The sequence below is a fragment of the Rana temporaria genome, chromosome 11, assembly GCF_905171775.1.
Source record: "Rana temporaria chromosome 11, aRanTem1.1, whole genome shotgun sequence".
In the NCBI taxonomy this organism is placed as follows: domain Eukaryota; kingdom Metazoa; phylum Chordata; class Amphibia; order Anura; family Ranidae; genus Rana; species Rana temporaria.
In genome coordinates, this window is record NC_053499.1 from 158,150,971 (window position 1) to 158,171,909 (window position 20,939).

A 20,939-nucleotide genomic window follows, 5' to 3' on the forward strand; every position below is an offset into this window, starting at 1 on the left:
GTTGGGATTCTGAAACTGCGTAACGCAGATGTTGAAGCTCGGATAGGAATCGCTGGTTCCAAGAAGAAAAGCACGCGGGCCAGACTTGTCTTCAGAGTCAACATCCCTCGGAAAGATGGATCAACTCTGACACTGCAAACCCCTTCATCGCCCATTCTCTGTAGTGAGTAGAGTGCTCGATTTTTATATTCACGTGTACCAATACTTGATGAATTGAAATGTATTTTTATGGTGCAAGTATTAAATGTGTGTGTGTGTGTGTGTGTTGTGTATATATATATATATATATATATATATATATATATATATATAATGTATGTATGTATGTATGTATATATATATATATACCGTATTTATCGGAGTATAGCGCGCACCCCTAAAGTTGCCACGAATTCCTGTGGAAAAAAGTTTTTTTGTACTTAGTTTTGGTGTCTTGCGGCCTCGTCGTGTCCGGAGTCCGTCTGCGGCTTCGGGTGTCCTTTTCGTTGGGTCCGGCGTCCTTCTGCGGCGTCCTCCCCGCTCGTTTCCCGCGCCGAGTTTGAATACTGCGCCGACATAAACAGAGCGCAGTACACTCGTGTATCGTCAGGCAGGCTCGGCAACTCTCACGCTGACGTCCTGTACGTCCAGTACGTCAGCGCGAGAGGACCCGAGACTGCCCGACAATACACGAGTGTACTGCGCTCGGTATATGTCGGCGCAGTATTCAAACTCGGCGCGGGTATTTTGATTTTCAGGGCAAAAAAGTGCACGGTATACGCCGAAAAATACGGTATATATATTCCTCAGGGGATACTTTGTATTTACGATTTTAGGAAATATAACGTTTTATTTTTTGGTAAATATATAGGGCTGGATTCACAAAGAGTTACGCCGGCGTATCGCTAGATACGCCGACGTAACTCGGAATCTGCGCCGTCGTAAGTTTAAGTGTATGCTTACACAGACAGAAAAAGCATTATAGGTGGAGGTATGGATCTTCAGTGGACCACCACTGTGTGCCCTGCTAACATTTTACTCTCTGTGGTGTAGCTCAGCCTGCCGGAGTGCCGGAGATCCTGAAGAAGAGTCTGCACAACTGCTCGGTGAAAGGGGAGGAAGAGATGTTCCTGATTGGAAAGAACTTCCTGAAAGGAGCTAAGGTCGTGTTCCAGGAAAACCTTGCCGGTTCGTAGCTTTTGCCATTACAACACCACAACATAACTTGTCAGGCCGCCTTTGATTGTTGTGATCTGTGATTTAATTTCACTCTTAAAGAAGCGTTCCACCCAAAAATGGAACTTCCGCTTTTTGGAATCCCCCCCCCCCCCCGGGGTCACATTTAGCACCTTTCAGGGGGCAGGAGGGAGCAGATACCTCTGTACCTCACCGATCACCTACGCCACGTCCGGCGTCTACCCCCCCCCCCCCCCGCTATCTTCTGGAAGACACACAGGTCCCAGAAGACAGCAGGGACCAGTGGGATCGCGCAGCGCGACACGTGAATGCGCCGTAGGGAACCAGGAAGTGAGCGGCTTTACTTCCTGATTCCCTTAACGAAGATGGCAGCGTCCGAGAGCCGAGGGACAGATCTGCTTCAGGTGCCGACATCGTGGGGGGGCAGGGCCAAGTCATACACACTGTGTCTATGGACGCAGAGTGTATGACTCAGGGGCGCGCCCGCAAGGAGAGAGCTTCCCCGGAGGGGGTTATGTAATGCGGAGAGGAGCTGCGAGAGCCACCATGGGACCCCAGAACAGGAAGATCGAGGCCACTCTGTGCAAAACGAGCTGTATAGGGGAGGTAAGTACGACATGTTATTTAAAAAAAATAACGAACCCCTTTTAGTGTCGCTTTACGTGAGCTCTTATGAGTTGCATAGGGAAAAACGAGTAGAGTTGAAGGTTCTACATCAGGGGTGTCAACTCAATTTCATTGTGGGCCGCATCAGCATTACGGTTGCTCTTGAAAGGGCCGGTTGTATCTGTAAGATTAGATGTCCAGCGCATCCCCTCCCCCTTACATTAGATGTCCAGAGCCCCCCCACCATCAGAAGTTGAGTCCCCCACTCTCCCTTACATCACATTGCACCCCCTTTCCTTATGCTGCTGCTGGAAAGAAGCTGGATACATTGCTTGAAAGCAGACAGTACAGGGTCTTGTGGAGGACCAGAGGAGGGCTGGAGCTCTCCTGCAGCTGCAGGAGAGGTGCGAGGGCCACATAATGTGACCTGGAGGGCCGGATTTAGCCCTCGGGCCATGTGTTTGACACCTGTGTTCTACATAATATTATCCTGGCAGAGGAAGCCGAATACAGCTTACAATCTAATGTCCCTTTTCACTGTTTCTGTTCAGATGACAGTTTGTGGAAAGCTGAAGCTGAAATCGACATGGAGCTCTTTCACCAGGTACATTTTTAAATGTATATAAAAAATAGAATCTCGCTAATTATTTACATGAAAATGAAATTAAAAACCAATGCCTAGATTCACATAGATGGCCGCAACTTTGCGGCGGCGTAGCTTAAGGCATTTAAGCTACGCCGCCGTAAGTTAGCGAGGCAAGTACATGATTCACAATGTACTTGCCTGCTATGTTACGGCGGCGTAGCCTAAAGCAGGCGGGCGTAAGGGCGCCGAATTCAAATGTGTGTAAGGGGGGCGTGTTTTATGTTAATAAGGCTTCACCTTACGTTTTTGACGTTTTTTTTACTGCGCATGCACTGGGCGCCTAAATTTCCCAGTGTGCATTGCGGCTAAGTACGCCGCACGGGCCTATTGATTTTGACGTGGACGTAAATCCCGATTCACGGACGACTTGCGCAAACGACATAAAAATTTCCAATTTCGACGCCGGAACGGCGGCCATACTTAACATTACTATTCCATGTATGGCTAAGCTCTAACTTTAGGCGGCCTATCTCTAACGTAAACGGCGTAAAAGTACTGCGTCGGCCGGGCGTACGTTCGTGAATCGGCGTATCTACTCATTTACATATTCTACGCCGACCGCAATGGAAGCGCCACCTAGCGGCCATCCAAAATATTGCAATCTAAGATAGGACGGCGCAAGCCGTCGTATCTTAGATATGTTTAAGCGTATCTCTGTTTGAGCATACACTTAAACATAAGTCGGCGTAGATTCTGAGTTAGGTTGGCGTATCTATTGATAAGCCGGCCTAACTCTTACTGAATCTACCTACAAGAGTCCATAAATCAGTCCACTAATGATTAAAATACTGAATCTTGTCGTTGGACTCCACCGTCCGCCACCTTCAGCTGTCTCTGGTGCCATTAGGCTGGAGCCTCAAGTTTTTTTTTTTTTTATTGGTCCTTTATAATTAGAGTGGTGATATCCGTCATTTCAATCTTGGTGTTTTTGCTTGTCTAGAATCACCTTATTGTGAAGGTTCCTCCTTACCATGACCAGAACATCACTTCCCCGGTCTCCGTTGTGATGTTTGTTGTGACCAACGCAGGGCGCTCTCATGAAGTGCAGCCTTTTACATACACTCCAGATTCAGGTAAGTACCTGCCAACATCTTCACCTTTTTTAGAGTGCTGCAAATCCCTGCTGTGTAACGTTTGGTAAAACTCTTCCCTATTTATTTATATCCAGTAAATGTACAAAAATCAGTACGTACATCCACTAACATCAGTCAGTTCCCCAATTCAGTCCCTGGAATTCATAAAGGCCGGCACAGGCAGGTCAGTCCTCCATGAGTGCTTATTGAGGATTAAAAAAGTATGGGATTTTACTTTTTTTCAAGAATTCTACTTCCCCTAGGTGGTTGCAGCATCGGTCTAATGCTGCATCTGTCCCCCCACACCGACACCTCTAAGACTGAGAACCGAGCGATCAAACAAAGGCAATCGCTCGTTTCTCAGAGCTCCATGAGCATGGATATGAGGAAAGACGGGATGGACAGCCGCACTCCAAGAAAAACCATAAGGCTGTCTTCATTGTAAAAAATGGATAAAAAATGCACTACAAACCAAGCAGAACACAGGGAAAAAAGCCTACGCGTTTCACACTCCAATTAGTGCTTAGCCATGACTAAGCACTAATTGGAGTGTGAAACGCGAAGGCTGTTTTCCCTAAGTTCTGCTTGGTTTGTAGTGCATTTTTTATCCATTTTTTACAATGAAGACAGTTTTATGGTTTTTCTTGGAGTGTGGCTGTCCATCCCGTCTTTCCTCATATCAATTGCTTTGTGCATTGCCAGCACCTTTGATTTCCTGAACTGCTGCTGATTTTCCCGACACACCCACCTGGAGCAGTTACTCCCTTTCCTCCATGAGCATGGAGCTGGTGGCTGTTCGTCACCGGCTCTCTGCTCTGCCCCTCCTTGTTTATTGGAGTGCAGGGCTGTGGAGGGGGGAGAAGCGGCTGTCTCAGGCTCTCAGTGGCTTGCTGAGAGGCTGAGCCTGGTGCTGGTCCAGGCATGTAGGCGATTCCCGACCATATGGTCTCAATCTTGCCCAAACCTGGACCGACTCTGTGACGTCAGCAGACAGCGGGCATCAGTCTGCTGGAAACGGATCATAGGAATGTAGAAATGAAACTGTACTCCTGTGATCTACAGGAGAGATACAGCCAAACAAGCTTTGGCTTTATTTCTCCTTTTTAAAGTGATTCTAAAGTCTATTTTTTAACAACAAAAAAAATGTTATACTTCCCTGCTCTGTGTAATGGTTTTGCACAGAGCAGCCTGGATCCTCCTCTTCTCGGGTCCCTCTTCGGTGCTCCTCGCCCCTCCCTCCTGTTGCGTTCCCCTTTAGCAGGGGTACACAACCTCGGCCATCCAGCTGTGGTGAAACTACAAGTCCCATGAGACATTGCAAGACCCTGACAATCACAGGCATGACTCCTAGAGGCAAAGGCATGATGGGATTTGTAGTTTCACCACAGCTGGAGGGCCGAGGTTGCCTCCCCCTGCCGTATAGCAAGCAGCTTGATATGGCGGACCTAAACTGAGCCACAAGCTCCCTGTGTCTATTCGGACATGGAGCCACGACCCGGCCCCCTCTCTTTCTCTCCTCATTGGCTGACTGACTTTGACAGCAACGAAAGCTGATGGTGCAGTGCTGCTGTCTCGGCCAATGAGTAGGAGTGTCCCGGACGGCCGAGGCACTCCTGCAACATCGCTGGATCTAGACGGGCTCAGGTAAGTATTTGGGGGCTGCTGCACACAGAAGGCTTTTTATCTTGGTGAATCGAATGCATTAAGATAACAAAAAGTTCTGTCTTTACAACCCCTTTAAGGCCTGTAAAGACTGCCAATCATCTGCTTCTAATGTAAGAGTTGACTCTGATAAGGACTCTGATGTAAAAGGGGACTCTCATGGTGGCCCTGATTAAAGGGGATACACTGATGAGGACCCTAATGTACGAGGTACTCTGATGGGGACCCTGATGTAAAGTGGGGGCTCTGATGGGGACCCTGATGTAAAGTGGGGGCTCTGATGGGGACCCTGATGTAAAGTGGGGGCTCTGAAGGGGGACCCTGATGTAAAGTGGGGGCTCTGAAGGGGGACCCTGATGTAAAGTGGGGGCTCTGAAGGGGGACCCTGATGTAAAGTGGGGGCTCTGAAGGGGGACCCTGATGTAAAGTGGGGCTCTGAAGGGGGACCCTGATGTAAAGTGGGGGCTCTGAAGGGGGACCCTGCTGTAAAGTGGGGGCTGAAGGGGGACCCTGCTGTAAAGTGGGGGCTCTGAAGGGGGACCCTGCTGTAAAGTGGGGCTCTGAAGGGGGACCCTGCTGTAAAGGGGGGCTCTGATAGGGTCTTGATAGGGATTTTCTAAAGCCAGCAAATATTAATAAAAATTGCAATGCGGCTCTCATACTGAAAAGTTTGGAGACCCCGATGTGCACTATAAAGGACTCTTTTCCTATGTCTGCTCGGAGATCCCGGGCCCTCTCCTGGTCTTCCGTACATGCAGACAGCAGCTCCAGGAATTCCATTCTCCTGTTAGGATGGCAGAAAACCATCAGCCAGTATAATTCAATGGCGGGCATTCAGTTGAGGGAGCGTTCCATAAACTTCACTGCAGTCCAGTGTCGTCAGCGGCTAGGTTTTGGCCTCTGTACTTGTTTTTGGTCTTAGCTATGTAATTAATTTTTTCGCTTCCATTGACAGCCATTCCAAACCTTCTCATAAAGAAAGAGATTTCCAGCTCCGCACAGTCCTGTACTTTTGAAGACTCTATGAAAGGTATTCATCTGCTTCCTCATGTAGCTTTCATATTGACTCAAAAGTTCACTCCATTTTTTTTTATATGGTTGTATCGGTTTAAACAAACAATTGGTCAGAGTTAAATCGATGGGTTTAGTTTCACTTTAACAGCTTCAAAAAAAAGTTGCATTCCTGTAACGTGCCGGGAAAATGTAACTGTCACTTTGGCTCTCAACTAAACTGTCAAACCATCAATGATACAGACAACGACTCACCCAAGCTCTACCGCATAATTGAAGAGTAACGAGCTGAATATCGGTGATCAGGCTTGTTGGGTTCCATGAACATCAAAATAGCAAAAAACTGCTGAGGAAGGCTCTGGCTGAATTGCATTGGCACTTCAGATGTAGCACTGCTGTTAGTGCCTGTAACGGTCAGGGGTTAACACCGTTTACGATCTCCCATTCCATCAACCCAAGACGGCTTATCCGACAGTCCAACTATCCAGCAGACCCGATCCATTCCATAAGAATTCCCCCAGAATTAAGACGAGACAAGCTCTGTTCTTTCTGAGTCAAATGAATGATTTTAATGATACACTCTCAGCTTTTTATGCAGTTACAGGCATGTTACAGTAATCAAAGGAACTCTCCACCCACACATCACACAATGGGGGGCTTCAATACACCTTCTCCCAGACAATGACACTCAGCCGCATCAATCATTAGTCATTATCCAGACAGCCTGTCTCCACAACAATAAGTGATTCACCTGCATAATACACATTTCTATGTCAGACGTTTTGGCACCGATCTGACATAATTACTACAGTTGACAAGTACATTCCACACATAAAACAGTATAAGCGTACATAATGAGAGGTCTTTAGGAGCCAGGCTGAATTAACACCTAAAAGCTAGACATCTGACCTTTAGGCTGCATTCACACCTAGGCGTATATACGCCTAAGGCACGACGCCGCAGCCGCCCCTAATACGCTGGAGGGGTGATTTTACATGGTCGGCTATGGAGGTGGTTCACATCTCCACGCCGAACGCCGAGACGCCTGAAGCTCAAAAGAAGTCCCGGACCCTTTTTTTCGGGCGGCTTCGGCGTTCGGGCATAGCCGACCATGTAAAAAATCACCCCTCCAGCAAAAAACATGTCGCGTTTTGTCGCCGCAAATCGCGGGACAAAACGCCTATTTGATGTCGCCGCAATACGCGGCAGATCACCTACGCTGAGGTGTGAATGGAGACTTACAGACTGAATTAGCATCTCACAATGGAATGTCTAGGAGCAGCCCCAATTAACACCTCAAAAGCATGTGTCCTCACATTGAATGAAAACACTCCACTGACCTGGTGGGGTCACAATAACCACCTGTAATATCTCAAGATATGAACCATCAGTTATCAGTCACCCTATGCCCAATAAGGGACTCCCGTTACAGTGCCCAATAAAGATTTATAAGCAAAAGCAATCGTGTTGCCAGAATTTTTTTGCTATTTTGATGTCAAACCTTCAATGGCCGTTGTAACGCATCACATGTGCAGCACCATGGCAGTTGCAGATCAAACAGAGGCCAAGATGGCAACCTACTTGGCTGAAAATGATAGGAGGGTTTAGTTCTGCTTTAACTTGGTTAACTGCCATTTCTGTGCCATAACAACCCCCCACCCCCAATCCTTTAAAAAAATATATATATATTCCTGAGTGCCCTAAAAGCCTTGAAATAATTCCCTTTTATACAGTGTTTCCCCCGAAAATAAGACTTACCCTGAAAATGAGACCCAGAGGGCTGCAATATAAGCCCTACCCCAAAACTAAGCCCTAGTTTAAAATGCTTGTAAGATCCTATAATCCACTCTGGAGTATATAATGTACAATGTGTGTGTTTCTGTAATATAATTGTGCCAAATACCTTCGGTACGGCCCAAACCTCTCTGCAGTGCTTGGAGCCGAGGAAGAGAGCTCCGGCGGGTCATGGAAGTACTGAGCGGCACTATAAATGTGTCACATACCTTCGTTATAGCGCCCCTCTGTACTTCCATGACCCGCCGGAGCTCTCTTCCCCCGCTCCAAGCACTGCAGAGGGGGGGCCGTACCGAAGGTATTTGGCACAATTATTTTACAGAAACACACACATTGTACATTTTATACTCCAGAGTGGATTATAGGATCTTACAAGCATTTTAAACTAGGGCTTAGTTTTGGGGTAGGGCTGTAATACAGTAGATTATAGGATTTTACAAACATTTTAACTTGATTCACACTGGGGATTCCTGACAGGCAGGGAGGGGGAGAGAAGACAGCACATTACATGGTAAGACCTACCCTGAAAATAAGCCCTACTGTGTCTTTTGTTGCTAAAATTAATATAAGACCCGGGCTTATTGTCGGTGAAACACAGTAGTAATGTAATCTAGCTGCAATAAATTGGCCTTTTCTCCCCCTCCCGTTTTTTCCCTGCTCACTATTGGTCGGTTAAAGTGAATATCACAGCAAAGTGCAAGAGTGAGCAGGGTAGAGCACTGGACCATGGGAGCTGGAGTCAATAATTGTATTGGTACACCCAGGATTATGGGGGCCGTACGAGTAAGATACAATGACCTGCAGGCACTCTGGCAATGCTTGCTATGACATGGAAGTGGCGGTTGGGTTTATAAACCATGACCACAGGTTGTAATCGAGACATTTAGTTTACCACTAAAGCAAAAAATAGAAGAAAAAAGTTTTATCTGAAATCATGTGTGTTTGTGTGTGTGTGTGTGTGTATGTATGTTTGTATGTATGTATGTATGTATGTATGTATGTATGTATGTAAACCTCCCTACACCCAGAAACTGAGATATGTAAGATTTATATTTACATTTTATACATTGTTCTAGACATTTATCATTCACTTTCTCAGGTGCTATTAATTTCAAAAAGTGTCGCTAGAATGTCAGAATTTATGAGACTGCTGAGTAGAAAAGTAAACGGTGACTTGGGTCCTGATGATGTGGGGAGCTGTAGGTTTAGTAATGTTGGTATAGCAGGTTAGGCTCCTCCTAAACCAGTGAGGGTTCTTTGGCTGAACACTGGCCCAGATTCTCAAAAACTTACGACGGCGTATCTCCAGATACGCCGCCGTAAGTCCGAATGGGCGCCGTCGTATCTATGTGCCTGATTCATTGAATCAGTTACGTATAAATTCTGCCAAGATACGAGCGGCGTAAGTCTCCTACGCTGTCGTATCTCGGGTGCATATTTACGCTGGCCGCTAGGTGGCGCTTCCGTTGATTTCCGCGTCGAATATGTAAATGAGCAAGATACGCCGATTCACGAACGTACGTACGCCCGTCGCAATTATTTACGCCATTTACGTAAGAAAAACGCCGGCGTAAAGATAAAGCTGGTCCCTAGGTGGCGCGGCCCATGCAAGGTATGGACTTTGGAACAAGCATATCTTTTTACGTCGTTTACGTAAGTCGTACGTGAATGGGGCTGTGCGTAGGTTGCGTTCACGTCACAGGCATTGAGCCGGCGTATCTTTGGGCGTAAATACGACGTGATACTGAGCATGCGCGTGCATGCGCTGTTCGTTCGGCCATGCATCTACATGGGGTCAAGCTTAATTTAAATACAACACGCCCACGACCTGCCTACTTTGAAATACGCGCGCTTACGCCGGCCCATTTACGCTACGCCGCCGTAACTTAGGACGCAAGTGCTTTGTGAATACAGCACTTGCCTCTCTAAGTTGCGGCGTAGCGTAAATAAGATACGCTACGCCCGCACTTAGATACGCCGCCCTACGTGAATCTAGGCCTAAAGTTTAAAGTGTTTTTAAACCTAAAAAAAAAAAATGATGGGTACTGCCTCTCTTAATGGCAAAATAATTTTGGTCTGTAGCTAATGCAATGACATATTACCCCTTTCTATGTTGAATAATAACTGGTTGATCATGCCGCGCCTCTGTAATGACAGTAAACTGACTACACTACAGTGTACTGTAAAGTATATATACTCGTCATTTAATGCCCGCTGACTGTACAGGCAAAACTGCTGCAAGAGCGCAATATCTGTAATTTTCCATGGTCTGTGGAAAGTCCTGCCCTCCCCTCACTCCATCTGTCCGACCCTCTCCTCCACGCCCCATCTTTTTGCTCTCCAGCCTCCTCTCCCCACCCAGCCTTTCTGGTCTCCGCTGCTCGCCTCCTTTCCTGCCCATCTTTTCTGGTCTCCCAGCCTCCTCTCCCTGCCCATCTTTCTGGTCTCCAGCTCTCCTCTCCCTGCCCATCTCGTTCTGGTCTACCAGCCTCCTCTCCCTGCCCATCTTTCTGGTCTCCAGCCTCCTCTCCCTGCCCATCTTTCTGGTCTCCGGCCCTCCTCTCCCTGCCCATCTTTCTGGTCTCCAGCCTCCTCTCCCTGCCCATCTTTCTGGTCTCCAGCCTCCTCTCCCCGCCCATCTTTCTGGTCTCCAGCCTCCTCTCCCCGCCCATCTTTCTGGTCTCCAGCCTCCTCTCCCCGCCCATCTTTCTGGTCTCCAGCCTCCTCTCCCCCGCCCATCCTTTCTGGTCTCCAGCCTCTCTTCTCCCCGCCCATCTTTCTGGTCTCCAGCCTCCTCTCCCGCCCACTCTTTCTGGTCTCCAGCCCCTCTCCCCGCCCATCTTTCTGGTCTCCAGCCTCCCTCCCTCCCCGCCATCTTTCTGGTCTCCAGCCTCCTCTCCACCGCCCCCATCTTTCTGGTCCTCCAGCCTCCTCTCCCCGCCCATCTTTAGGTCTCCAGCCTCTCTCTCCCCGCCCATCTTTCTGGTCTCCAGCCTCCTCTCCCCGCCCATCTTTCTGGTCTCCAGCCTCCTCTCCCCGCCCATCTTTCTGGTCTCCAGCCTCCTCTCCCCGCCCATCTTTCTGGTCTCCAGCCTCCTCTCCCCGCCCATCTTTCTGGTCTCCAGCCTCCTCTTCCTGCCCATCCGTTCTCGTCTCCAGCCGTTCCTCCCTGCCCATCCGTTCTCGTCTCCAGCCTCTCCTCCCCGCTCATCTATCCGGCCTCCAGCCTTCTCTCCCCGCCCATGTTTCTGGTCTCCAGCCTCCTCTCCCCGCCCATGTTTCTGGTCTCCAGCCTCCTCTCCCCGCCCATGTTTCTGATCTCCAGCCTCCTCTCCCCGCCCATCTTTCTGGTCTCCAGCCTCCTCTCCCCGCCCATCTTTCTGGTCTCTACCTCCTCTTCCCGCCCATCTTTCTGGTCTCCAGCCTCCTCTCCTCACCCATCCGTTCTCGTCTCCAGCCTCTCCTCCCCGCTCATCTATCCTGCCTCCAGCCATTCCTCCCCGTCCACCCGTTCTCATGTCCAGCCTCCTCTCCCTGCCCATCCATCCTGTCCCCAGGCTCCTCTCCTCGACCATCTATCCTGCTTCCAGCCGTTCCTCCCCACCCATCCATTTTCCCTCCAGCCTCTCCCCCCCGCCAATCTTTTTTGTCTTCAGCCATTGTTCACCACCCATCACTCCTTCCTCCAGCTCTTTCTTCCTCCAGCCCCTCCTCCCCTCTCGGAACTGAATGGCCGCAAAGTAATTTCCGGCAATGAGGTAGTGCCCCCGGTCTGTACACACCCGCTAGCAAAGATCTGAATCGCCCTCAAAGCCATAGTGATCGTGTGATCTGCACTTTAGAAGTGGGCAGTTCAATGTAGGCAAGTTAGTAAAAAGAACAATAGATTTGTGGTAGCCTTGGATACATGTATGTATAGAAAAAAGTTTTTACATTTTGGCAACTACTTAAAAGCTCAACTCCATTTAATGTCCCTTTAAATAGTTTGGGCCAAGCTATTTACTGCACTCACAGGTGTGCTTGCTCAGCGCCCTGTATTGGCTGTATGTAGCCTCGGCTATAAACAGTAGACAGCGTTGTGTTCCGGCAGTGGGATGGGAACAAAATAGAGTCGCTGCTCAGCCATTTACTGGAAGCTTTCTGGTCTATAAATGAATACAAAGCTTCCTCTGCTTGGCGGAGTCGGAGATTGTGATGTCATCTGCCTTGCACCACCGTGCGGCAGCCAAATGAACTTTGAGATGTCTGTGTGACATTTCAGTGAGGTTCACGTTTAAAAAAACGGTGCAATGCCCCGAGATCAACGATGCACTGATCTGGGGGGACTACACCGCACACCAGCCGCTGATGTAAATGTACCCTAAAAGTGTTTATCATTCTGCTCCCAGCAGAACTATTTGGAGCTCTAACATTGTGGACCGCTGCTTCCTGTTTGGCAACAGTGTATAGGTTTCAATTGTGCCCGTGAAATGGTATCTCCCATCGAGGGTTACCTTCTACGATGTGCCCTTGCGGCCCCGGTCACGTCCCCCCAGCTGATCGGAAACTCGGCAGGAGTGCGGCTCCGTCCTGCGCATGCGCAGGCACTATTCGATGGGGGGGGCACTTCTCGACAGAACACCGGCACCTAGGGGTTAAATACATGTTTTTTTCTGAAAGTTGGGCTTTCAAGTGACATTATTGGCCAGATTCAGGTAGGGCAGCGTAACTTTGTGCGGGCGTAGCGTATGGTATTTACGCTACGCCGCCGCAAGTTAGAGAGGCAAGTGCTGTATTCACAAAGCACTTGCGTCCTAATTTACGGCGGCGTAGCGTAAATGTGCCGGCGTAAGCGCGCCTAATTCAAATGAGGAAGAGGTGGGCGTGTTTTAGGGAAATTAAGCATGACCCCACGTAAATGACGTTGTCAACGAACGGCGCATGCGCCGTCCGTGGACGTATCCCAGTGCGCATGCGTCGGATAGAATGCCTAAGATACGTCGAACACTGCATACGACGTGAACGTAACTTGCGCACAGCCCTATTCGCGTACGACTTGCGCAAATGACGTAAAAAGATAGGCTTGTTCCGACGTCCATACCTTGCGTGGGCTGCGCCACCTAGGGAGCAGCTTTATCTTTACGCCGGCGTATCTCTTATGTAAACGGCGTAACTAATTGTGACGGGCGCACGTACGTTTCGTGAATCGACGTATCTTGCTCATTTGCATATTCAATGCGGAAAACAACGGAAGCGCCACCTAGCGGCCAGAGTAAATATGCACCCTAAGATACGACGGCGTAGGAGACTTACGCCGCTCGTATCTTAGCCTAATTTAAGCGTATCTGTTTTTTTACGCTTAAATTAACGACGGCTTAGATTCAGAGTTACGACGGTGTATCTACTGATACGCCGCCGTAACTCTCTCTGAATCTAGCTATATAAATGCTTTTCGAGTCTGTGTACTGCTTTGGTTTATGGAAATGCAGTGTGATTTGCCTATCATCGGCATAAAGTACATGAATTTCAGCCTGCCTGTAGGGAAATAACACAAACGTGTGATCCAAGAATCGTCAGGATTCACAAGGTTCATCTGATTCACACGAAGGGGCCCGTCCAGTACAGCCGCGCATTAAACGGGTAGTAAATGCCTGTTTACAAGCCACTTCCCCTCTGGCTCCTCCAACACGTGACCGGTGTTTGGTAGGTTGATTTGCATTGCCCTTCTCCCAGATGAAGCTATGGAATGCGGGTTTGTGAATGGCGGGACGTAATGGAGTTGACTTGTGACTTCGATAAAAGGGGAGACCGCCGAGCGAAATGGGGGCAAATAACTTCCCACTAATTCTTAAACACACAACGCCGGTGGGAAATTATTTCTCGCCCATAGAAAGAATACAGCCCAGGTGACGGACAACATCGACCAGCTGCCGAGGTATTCTGCAGTGCCAGACGGCCGTAAAACAAGCCAGCATCTGCAGGCCGCTTCAAAATAACGAGACAGACGCGCGGGGTCCCTTGCCAGGGAACTCCTGTATGGGATTCTTTTTCTAAAATTTGCTTTGAAAAAAACCTCAGAGAGGCTTAAGAACAGTTCCTGTTTTTCCTGTCCCAAAGCCGGCCAAGAAAAGAAGATGCCTCATAATTCCTCAAATTGAAAAATCAGACTGAAACTTAAGTTCTTAATGCTAGACGAGGATCAGACATCTAGAATCTCCGAAATGCTTCCCCAACACACAGGCAGAAAAATGTTACGCACAAATCTGCCGATCCTTCCCGGGTAAAAGAGAGAGTAAAGTGTATTTTTTTCTGTGAGCTCATACTTGGTTCTGATTGATCTACACGGATTTACCTTGAGGATTGTAAATAGTCCATTTTTTTTTTTAATAACAAACATGTTTATACTTCCCTGCTCTGTGTAATGGTTTTGCACAGAGCAGCCTGTGCACAGGGCGCCGGACATTAAAAGATGGCGGCCAGAGCTTCGGACGGCCGGGGGGACACCGGAAATGAAATTTTGAAGCCGCACACTGGCTTGAAATTGCGTCCCCCCTTAACCACTTAAGCCCCGGACCAATATGCTGGCTAAAGACCCAAGGTGTTTTTTACAGTTCAGGACTGCGTCGCTTTAACAGACAATTGCGCGGTCGTGCGACGTGGCTCCCAAACAAAATTGGCGTCCTTTTTTTCCCGACAAATAGAGCTTTCTTTTGGTGTATTTGATCACATCTGCGGTTTTAGTTTTTGCGCTATAAACAAAAATAGAGCGACAATTTTGAAAAAAATGCAATATTTTTTACTTTTTGCTATAATAAATATCTCCCAAAAACATATATAATTATTTTTTTCCTCAGTTTAGGCCGATCGTATTCTTCTACCTATTTTCGGTAAAAAAAAAATCGCAATAATCGTTTATCGGTTGGTTTGCGCAAAATTATAGCGTTTACAAAATAGGGGATAGTTTATTTGCATTTTTATTTTTTTTATACTAATGGCGGCGATCAGCGATTTTTTTCGTGACTGCGACATTATGGCGGACAATTTTGACACATTTTTGGGGACCATTGTCATTTTCACAGCAAAAATGCATTTAAATTGCATTCTTTATTATGAAAATGGACAGTTGCAGTTTGGGAGTTAACCACAGGGGGCGCTGTAGGAGGTTAGGGTCACTTTGTGAGTGTTTACGAAAGTAGGGGGGTGTGGCTGTAGGTGTGACGTCATCGATCGTGTCTCCCCTATAAAGGGGGATGACGCGATCGATACGCCGCCACAGTGAAGCACGGGGAAGCCGTGTTTACACACGGCTCTCCCCGTTCTTCAGCTCCGGGGGACCGATCGCCGCACTCGAGCGGCGATCGGGTCGGCGCGCGCCCGCGACCCACGGCTGGGTACAAGTACAGACGTATATATACGTGCTTGTGCCCAGCCGTGCCATTCTGCCGACGTTATATGTGCAGGAGGGCGTCCGGAAGTGGTTAATATCGCGCCGGGGGCCCACGGCACCCCCTGCAACCCCCCATGCTACGCCACTGAGGTGAAAAAACACCTTGCTGTGCCTGCCCCCCCCCCCCCCGTTTTACTAACCTGAGCCCTGAATTTCCGTGGGCGCGATCCTGCGTCACTCTCCCCACGGCTTCTCGGCTCTTCATTGGATAGATTGATAGCAGCACAGCCATTGGCTCCCGTTGCTGTCAATCAAATCCAATGGCGTGGCTGCCGGGGGGGGCGGGACCGAGTCATACACTCGGCGGCTACGTACGCCGATTGTATGACACGTGCGCGCCCCCGCAAGGTAACCCCCTCGGGCAGGGGCGGACTGAGATAGGAGATTATGGGGCCCCCAGGAAATAGATTATGGGGCCCCCAGGCAATAGATTATGGGACCACACAGCAGGGGCAGACTGACCATTGGGACTCCTCTTCTAGGTCCCCGCCGGCCCTCCTGGCTTCTCCCCCATCGCTGAATGTGAATGTACACAAATACAGTGGGCAAAAAAGTTTTTAGTCCCCACCAATTGTGCAAGTTCTCCCCCCACTTATAAAGATGGGAGGGGCCTGTAATTGTCATCGTAGGTAGACCTCAACTATGAGGCTGCATTCACACCTGAGCGTAGGTCGTTCGGTCATTTTTTTCCGGCGTTTTGTCGCGCGTATTCATGCTTATTTGTACGTTTGCATACAGCGTCGTCCGACGTTTTTGTACTTCGACGTTTTTTATTTTAGCCATAGGAAAAATTATCATCTTTTCATCACTTCTTGCTATGTTGGTAGATTTTTTTTATCTTCTGCCTGGGTGAAATGTTCTGGCCAGTGCCTTCAAATGCATTGGGAGCATTTGATGGCACAGTGGCAGCATTGGGAGCATTGATGGCACAGTGGCAGCGTTTGATGGCACAGTGGCAGTGTTTGATGGCACAGTGGCAGCATTTGGAGCATTTGATGGCACGGTGGGAGCATTGGATGGCACGGTGGGAGCATTGGATGGCACGGTGGGAGCATTGGATGGCACGGTGGGCAGCATTGGATGGCACGGTGCTGAAATTGATGGACACAGTGGTAGCATTGGGAGCATTTGATGGCACAGTGGCAGCATTGGAGCATTTGATGGCACAGTGGCAGCATATGGGAGCATTTGATGGCACAGTGCAGCATTGGAGCATTTGATGGCACAGTGGCAGCATTGGGGGAGCATTTGATGGCACAGTGGCAGCATTTAATGGGCACAGTGGCAGCATTGGAGAATTTGATGGCACAGTAGGAGCATTGGCTGGCACGGTGGGAGCATTGGCTGGCACGGTGGGAGCATTGGCTGGCACGGTGGGAGCATTGGCTGGCACGGTGGCTGCAATTGATCTGCACAGTTGTGGTATTTGATGGCACAGTGGCTGCGTTTGATGGCACAGTGGTGGTATTTGATGGCACAGTGGTGGTATTTGATGGCACAGTGGCTGCGTTTGATGCACAGTGGTGGTATTTGATGGCACGGTGGGAGCATTGGATGGCACGGTGGGAGCATTGGATGGCACGGTGGGAGCATTGGATGGCACGGTGGGAGCATTGGATGGCACGGTGGGAGCATTGGATGGCACGGTGGAGCATTGGCTGGCACGGTGGCTGCAATTGATGGCACAGTGGTGGTATTTGATGGCACAGTGGCTGCGTTTGATGGCACAGTGGCTGCGTTTGATGGCACAGTGGCTGCCTTTGATGCACAGTGGTGGTATTTGATGGCACAGTGAGCTGCAATTGATGTTGTTTTTGTTTTTGTTTTTTCAATTTGTTTGCGCCCCCCCAAAAATTTGAGCAGCGGCCGCCACTGCCAGCAAGTGTCCTATTGTTGGGTGGGATTAGGCAATAGATATAATCAGATGGTCACACGGGTGACACTGGGCCGTGTTTTGATGCCTTTGTACTTCCCCGAATTCATGTAAGAACAAAGTCAGTTCTTTGATGTTGATAAGATCAGAACAAGGGTCCGTTTCGGAGCATTGACTCTGCGGCCTGTTTCCTGCCAGTCCCCCGTCAGGAAGAGATCCAGTCATGGCTGTACTATGCCATACCCAGCTTCTTCTTCTTCATGCATTTCCTGGCCAAGGTCTGGAGACTTATCAAAGGTTCCCACAGAGATTGCAGGCACGGGACTGGCAGTGTCTAGGCTGAGGACCTAGGAGAACAGAGGATATAAAATGTAACGGCTAAGTGAGAGAACAGATGGCGGTGTGAGATGTTTCTCCACAAACCTCGGCGTCTTCTCACATTAAACGCGTCTATTTTTGAACTTTGAGCAAATATTCCATGTGTACTGCTGGCTCCTATCCATTTTATTCATGTGAGAGACTGGGCTTGCCACTTTGAAATTAAACAAGGATATGGGCTGTTTATTTACAAATGATATAACATTTTCACTGCATTGAAGCTACGCTATGTTACCAAAAGTATTGGGACGCCGGCCTTTACACGCACATGAACTGTAATGACGTCTTAGTCCGTAGGGTTCAATATTGAGTTGGCCCCACTCCCTTTGTAGCTATAACAGCTTCACCTCTTCTGGAAGGCCGTCCACAAGGTTTAGGAGGCTGTCTATGGGAATGTTTGACCGTTCTTCCAGAAGCGCATTTCTGATGTTGGAACGAGAAGGCCTGGCTCGCCGTCTCTCTCCTCCAATTCTTCCCAAAGCTGTTCTTTTGGGGGACTCTGTGCAGACCAGTCATGTTCCTCCACCCCAAACTCATTCATTCTTTTAAGGTCCAAATGATTTGGTGGAGGGGGGGTTATGGTGGGGGGTTGTTTTTCAGGGGTTGGTCTTGGCCCTTTAGTTCTAGTAAAGGGAACTCTTAAGGCGTCGGCATACCAAGATATTTTGGACAATTTCGTGCTCCCAACTTTGTGGGAACAGTTTGCGGATGGTCCCTTCCTGTTCCAACATGACTATTCACAAATCAAGGTCCATAAAGACATGGATGAGCGAGTTTGGGGGTGGCGGAACTTGACTGGCCTGCACAGAGTTTGAGGGACCTCAAACCTTCTGTTGCTGCAGCTCCCCCCCCCCAGACCGACACTTTTACTTACCTGAGCCCGATCCAATCCAGCAATGTGCACGAGCGCAGTGGCTCCAGTCGCTGTGTCTCTCTCCTCATTGGACAGATTGCTAGCAGGAGCCAGCGGCTCCCGCAGCTGCCAATCAAATTCAGTGACATGGGCAAGGCCGTGTCCTGCTGTCTGTGTCAGTGGCCGCAGCAGTGGGTCTTGGGAGCGTCTCCGCATGGGTGCCCCCAGGGAAAGCGGCTTTCCATGGGGGCACCTGATGAAGAGGAGGGGCCTGGGGCAGGGCCGAGTCCTGCTGTCTGTGTCAATGGACGCAGCAGCGGGTCTTGGGAGCGACACCGCATAGGTGCACCCAGGGAAAGCAGCTTTCCATGGGGGCACCTGATGAAGAGGAGGGGCCTGGGGCTGGGCCGAGTCCTGCTGTCTGTGTCAATGGATGCAGCAGCGGGTCTTGGGAGCGACACCGCATGGGTGCCCCCAGGGAAAGAAGCTTTCCATGGGGGCACCTGATGAAGAGGAGGGGTGGGGCTGGGTCCTGCTGTCTGTTTCGATGGACGCAGCAGTGGGTCTTGGGAGCGACCCCGCATGGGTGCCCCCAGGGAAAGTGGCTTTCTGTGGGGGCACCTGATGAAGAGGGGCCTGGGGCAGGGCCGGGTCCTGCTGTCTGTTTCAATGGATGCAGCAGCGGGTCTTGGGAGCGACCCTGCATGGGTGCCCCCAGGGAAAGTGCCTTTCCATGGGGGCACCTGATGAAGAGGAGGGGCCTGGTGCAGGGCCGAGTCCTGCTGTCTGTGTCAATGGACTCAGCAGCGGGTCTTGGGAGCGACACCGCATGGGTGCACCCAGGGAAAGCAGCTTTCCATGGGGGCACCTGATGAAGAGGAGGGGTGGGGCTGGGTCCTGCTGTCTGTTTCGATGGATGCAGCAGCGGGTCTTGAAAGGGACCCCGCATGGGTGCCCCCAGGGAAAGCGGCTTTCTAAGGGAGCACCTGATGAAGAGGGGCCTGGGGCAGGGCCAGGTCCTTCTGTCATGCGTGCCCCCAGGCAAAGCGGCTTTCCGTGGGAGCACCTTATGAAGAGGAGGGGCCTGGAGTGCCTGGCGGGACACCCTAGCAGACGAGGATCAGGGCTGCTCTGTGCAAAACCATTGCACAGAGCAGGTAAGTATAGGCATGTTTGTTATATTTATAAAAAAAAAAAGGAGGGTTAACAACCCCTTTTTAAAGTCACAGGAACAGATATGCAGGCACACATAACCTCCATTTTCATACTTTTGCTTGACTTTCACGCCGTCCTATATTTTGGCTTGAAATTTTTATTCCTTGATCTTTCTTCTTTCTGTACACAGACATCCTTTGCCATTTTTGGGGCAGGTTGGGGGTTGCCCATGGCAATCAGCCAGGTGTGGATAAGATCTCTCCATTGTAGAAAGCCGTGTTGTACCGGTTATGCCGTGCTTCTGTACAATCCATTTTCTCTTCATCCTAATATTTTAAAAACAAGCTGGGCCTGTAATTTCAGGTGCCGTGCTTTTTCAGCCTGTGGCACACCGTGCCGCTATTTTAAGGTTTATCCTTGAATCACCTTTGCTTAATCCTCAGGGTCTTAAATCGGCAACACAGCACAGGAGTTCTCCCAGATCTGATGAAGGGGTTATCTGTGGTCAGTGCATTGCTTTCACATCGATGCGTTTTCAAGATAATCGCACCTATGCAAAAATTGTAATACCTGGAGCTTTGCAGTAAAACCTTTTGCACTGCGGCATATGCTATGCAAGGTAAAAGAAATTGCCCAAATTTAGGATATTTTTTTTTATCTTTTAGTTTTAAATAGAGTGGCGAGGGATTACAACACTTGTCCGTTTTTATTGCTGTCTGTGTCCCCGTTGGGGAGATTCACCCTCTTAGGCCCCATGCACACGAGACGCTGGTAAACGCGTGTTCAGAGGCATTTGGACAGCTTTTTCAACACATTCAATGTTATCCTATGTGTCCATGCACACAGTCACGTTTTTCTGCGTTTTTCGGCAGTTGCGTTTAAGCTAGTTTTTTCAGAAGCAAAAAAATGGGTTCAGACGCAAACGTTTTCGCGTTTCGGACGCAAAACGCTGCCAATCGCGGCAAGTGGATAATCCACTTGTGGCAGGTGATGTGGCAAGTGGGCAATTCACAACTTGTGGCAGGTGTCGTGGTCAGGTGACGTGGCAAGTGGACAATCCACAACTTGTGGCAGGTGACGTGGCCAGTTGACGTGGCAAGTGGACAATCCACAACTTGTGGCAGGTGACGTGGCCAGGTGACATGGCAAGTGGACAATCCACAACTTGTGGCAGGTGACATGGCCAGGTGACATGGCAGGTGACGTGGCCAATCCACAACTTGTGGCAGGTGGCGTGGCCAGGTGATGTGGCAGATGACGTGGCAAGTGGACAATCCACAACTTGT

General features: G+C 49.4%; 1 protein-coding gene across 6 annotated transcripts in view; it reads left to right on the plus strand.

Moving 5' to 3' along the window:
• NFAT5 (nuclear factor of activated T cells 5) overlaps positions 1-20,939 on the plus strand; it is a 118,651-nt gene that overhangs the window by 86,462 nt on the left and 11,250 nt on the right. For 5 of the 6 annotated variants that reach the window (XM_040329530.1, XM_040329531.1, XM_040329533.1 and 2 more), the window contains 5 exons: positions 1-163; positions 1,033-1,167; positions 2,334-2,386; positions 3,369-3,501; positions 6,119-6,193. In XM_040329530.1, the coding sequence (XP_040185464.1) occupies positions 1-163; positions 1,033-1,167; positions 2,334-2,386; positions 3,369-3,501; positions 6,119-6,193 (559 nt within the window). The remainder of the gene's footprint in view (positions 164-1,032; positions 1,168-2,333; positions 2,387-3,368; positions 3,502-6,118; positions 6,194-20,939) is intronic. The other variant, XM_040329532.1, reaches the window with a different exon arrangement.